The 4198-nt window shown below is 34.7% G+C and overlaps 1 protein-coding gene across 1 annotated transcript in view; it reads left to right on the top strand.

Annotated features, from left to right (window-relative positions):
• The window catches only part of rbbp5 (retinoblastoma binding protein 5), a 10772-nt gene that overhangs the window by 1465 nt on the left and 5109 nt on the right, over positions 1-4198 (top strand). Inside the window, 7 exon segments of the mRNA XM_016566216.1 lie at positions 344-540; positions 614-776; positions 1048-1157; positions 2770-2800; positions 2802-2972; positions 3860-3931; positions 4008-4125. Coding sequence (XP_016421702.1) covers positions 344-540; positions 614-776; positions 1048-1157; positions 2770-2800; positions 2802-2972; positions 3860-3931; positions 4008-4125 — 862 coding nt within the window.

Below are 4198 nucleotides of genomic sequence, written 5' to 3'. Positions count from 1 at the left end.
ACACACACGCACTCACACACACACACTCACACACACTCTCACTCACACACTCGCTCACACACACACACACATACACACTTACTCACACACACACTCGCCCACACACTTGCTCACACACACACACTCGCTCACACACTCGCTCACACACACACACACACTCTCTCACACACACACACACACACTCTCACACACATACACTCTCACACACTCGCTCACACACATCACGATCATATTTTGCGCATGTTTTGCGCAGCTTTACTGATAAGATGCGCGTTAAATATCGCATGCGATTTATCGTGCAGCCCTAGCTCACACACACACACACAGACACACACACACACACACACACACACACACACACATAGACGTGTCCCTCACTGAGTGTCTGCTGTGGTTCAGCTGGAGCAGAGATGGACACAAGCTGGTGAGTGCCTCCACGGATAACATCGTGTCTCAGTGGGACGTCCTGACAGGAGACTGCGACCAGCGCTTCCGCTTCCCCTCGCCCATCCTCAAGCTGCAGTACCACCCCAGAGACATGTGAGTGTCCTCACTTCCTGTGCCACGCGCATGACTTCCTGTGAGTGAGCGAGAGCGTGACTCTGTGTTTCAGGGACAAGGTTCTGGTGTGTCCCATGAAGTCTGCGCCGGTCCTGCTCACGCTGTCCGACGCCAAACACGTGGTGCTTCCGGTGGACGACGACTCCGACCTGAACGTGGTGGCGGCATTCGACCGGCGCGGAGACTACATCTACACCGGCAACGCCAAGGGGAAGGTCAGAGGTCACACGGAGTGAGTGAGTGCGCGTGAGTGAGTGCGTGTGTGTGCGTGAGTGCGTGTGCATGCGAGTGAGTGAGTGCGTGTGTGTGTGTGAGAGTGTGAGAGTGTGCGTGTGTGTGTGTGTGAGTGAGTGTGTGTGAGAGTGTGTGTGTGTGAGTGTGTGTGTGAGTGTGTGTGTGAGCGAGTGTCTGTGTGTGAGTGTGAGTGTCTGTGTGTGTCTGTGTGTGTGAGACTGAGATGTCCATCTAACGTGTCGGTCTGTCCAGATTCTGGTGCTGAACACAAACAAGCAGGACCTCGTGGCATCGTTCAGAGTGACCACAGGAACCAGCAACACCACCGCCATCAAATCCATCGAGTTCGCACGCAAGGGCAGGTCAGAGGTCACACCAGCATTCACACTGACGCAATAAAATAATATTAATATTAATATACTAACTATAGATTAACTAACAATAAAACATTTAAAATAACATAATATTAATAAACCATGCCAAACTATTTATTTATTTATTTACCACAATAACATAATATAAAATAATAAACTGATGTCAAACTATTAATTTATTTTATTTAATTATAATATTATTGTCATTTTTATGTTGGTGTTATTTTTTTATCTTATTATTATATAAGTCTCATAAGAAATAGTAAATGATGGCAAACTAGTTGTTTATTTTGTTTAATGTAGTTGTTTTTTTTTTATTATTTTAAAAGTTGTTATTTTATATTGTTGTTGTTATTTGTATTTTTTATTTGTCTTGTTAATATACTTAAAGATAATATAAAAATAATAATAGTAAACTATAATTATTATTATTTATATAATTAATTATTTAATAATTACTTATTTGTACTGTTATTTTATCTGATAATGACATTATTATAATTTTTACTGTTATTGTTATTTTTACAAGTCTCATTAAAATGCAGAAGATATAAAGAAATAATGATAAAACAATGCTGAACTATTTACTTATTTTCATTTATTTTTTATTTAATTATAAGATCTTTATAAATGTTTTAGTTGTATTATGTTTATGTCTCATTAAAATACACAATATAAAAAATAATAATAAATGATGCCAAGCTATTTATTTATTACATTTTTATTATTATTTAAATTATACTGTTATTATAATATTATTATACATTTTTAATGGTATTGCTGTTTTTGTAAGTTTTATTAATGTACATATCATAATAAAATAAGTAATAATAAATGATGATGCCAAACTATTTTATTATTATTTTATGTAATTTTAATATTAACATTAATGTGTATAAATTATGGTAAACTAAAGCAATAAGCCCCAAGAAGCCGTGGTTTAAAAACAGTATTCTTCCACCAAACAATGTAGTTCCTCAGAATCAGTTGTGGTTGCAACAAAGTGGTTGCCGAGCAACAGACAAACGTAAACAAAGGTGTATGTTACTTTGTAGAGTCATTTACAACAGCTTCGAACGTGGCTCAGCCAATCAGAATCAAGCACCGGAACTCTCTGCTTTATAATACTAATTTTTATTATTATTTTATGTAATTATAATAATATTTTTAATGTTTGTTATTATTATTTGTATAAGTCTCATTAAAATACTCAGATAATATAAGAAATAGTAATAAACAATGCAAAACTATTTATTTTATTATAATAAATAAACAATATAATATAAATATTATTTGTGTAAGTACATAATATAAGTAATACACAATGACGCAAAACTATTTAATTATAATATTAGTATAAATGTGTAAGATAATATAAGAAATTGTAATAAATGATGATACCTCATTACATATTTTATTTTAAAAATTGTTTTAAATGTTTTAATTATAATATTATTATATTACATAAATCTCATTAAAAGGTTCATTGTTTTGAATAAATATATAAATTATTATGTTTTCAGTATGGATTAATATCAAGATGAGTGTTAGCAGTATTGTGAGTATATGTGCGTCATGTGATCGTCCTCTCGTCCCGCAGCTGTTTCCTCATCAACACAGCGGACCGCATCATCCGCGCTCTGTCGCAGGACTCCGTGGAAGCGCTGCTGTTTCTCCGGTGACGGTGAGTATATCGTGGCAGGATCGGCGCGGCAGCATGCGCTCTACATCTGGGAGAAGAGCATCGGGAACCTGGTGAAGATCCTCCACGGGACGCGAGGAGAGCTGCTGCTGGACGTCGCCGTACGCTCTTATCATCAGTTTATATACTAGCTATGTTATCGACTTGATTCATATTCTTAATTTTTATGTTCATGTTTTTATTTTAAAAATAGTTTTATTGTTCCAGTAATTTTTTCTCATCTCCATTAGTTTTACTTGTTTTTTTAAAATACATCTATATTTTTATAAATTAAGTTTTTTATTATTTCAGCTTCAGTTTTAGTTATTTATATGGTAATTGCAACTTTTTAATTTCACAGTTCTGACTTTCTAAATTCAGATTGACAAGAAGAAAAATCCAAATAGTTTATTATTTGATTATAATAGTATTGTAATTGTTTTATTTTAATTAATTTCTTTAAAATATTTATAATACATATAATAGTAATAAATGATGGTGCCAAACTAATCATTTTTATTTAGTAATAACATTATTATAATTTTTAATGTTATTGTTATTTTGACATTTTTTACAAGTCTCATTAAAATACATAAGATAATAGAAGAAATAAGAAACAATGATGCCAAACTATTTATTTGTATTCTTTTTTTTGTGTTCGATTATATTATTATTTTAATCTCATTTAAATATATAATATAAAGAATGATAATAAACAATTATGCTGTTTATTATTACATATTTTTACAAATTAATATTTATTTATTAGTACTAATATTATTATAATAAGTAAAATTTTTAAAAAGTCTGAATTGTGGGATAAAAAAAATTGCAATTACCTTTTTTTATGTTTTTATTCCATGACATAATTGTAGTGCTTGACCTTAAACTTTAGAAAATTTGAAATGTTGCCTTAGCCTCTAAATGAAATGTTTCTGAGTATATTTTATTTCAGTTAGCCTTTATTTTAAGGAGCATGTTTTTAGTTCAGTGACTGGTGTGTTTGCAGTGGCATCCGGTGCGTCCGATCATCGCCTCCATCTCCAGCGGCGTGGTGTCCATCTGGGCTCAGAACCAAGTGGTGAGTGAATCGGCTCAGTTCAGCTCAGAGCCGCCTCTCGTCTTCCTGTGTGTGTAGACGGTGTGTGTCTCTGCAGGAGAACTGGAGCGCGTTTGCGCCGGACTTTAAAGAGCTGGACGAGAACGTGGAGTACGAGGAGAGAGAATCTGAGTTTGACATCGAGGACGAGGACAAGAGCGAGCCGGAGCAGACCGGTAAACACACACGCACACACACTCATACACACACACTCACACTCTCTCTCTCACACACACACACACACTCACA

The sequence above is a fragment of the Sinocyclocheilus rhinocerous genome, unplaced genomic scaffold, assembly GCF_001515625.1.
Source record: "Sinocyclocheilus rhinocerous isolate Xijiao unplaced genomic scaffold, SAMN03320098_v1.1 scaffold302, whole genome shotgun sequence".
Lineage (NCBI taxonomy): Eukaryota > Metazoa > Chordata > Actinopteri > Cypriniformes > Cyprinidae > Sinocyclocheilus > Sinocyclocheilus rhinocerous.
The sequence above is the reverse complement of the archived record's forward strand: the minus strand, read 5'-3'. Positions and strand labels throughout refer to the sequence as shown.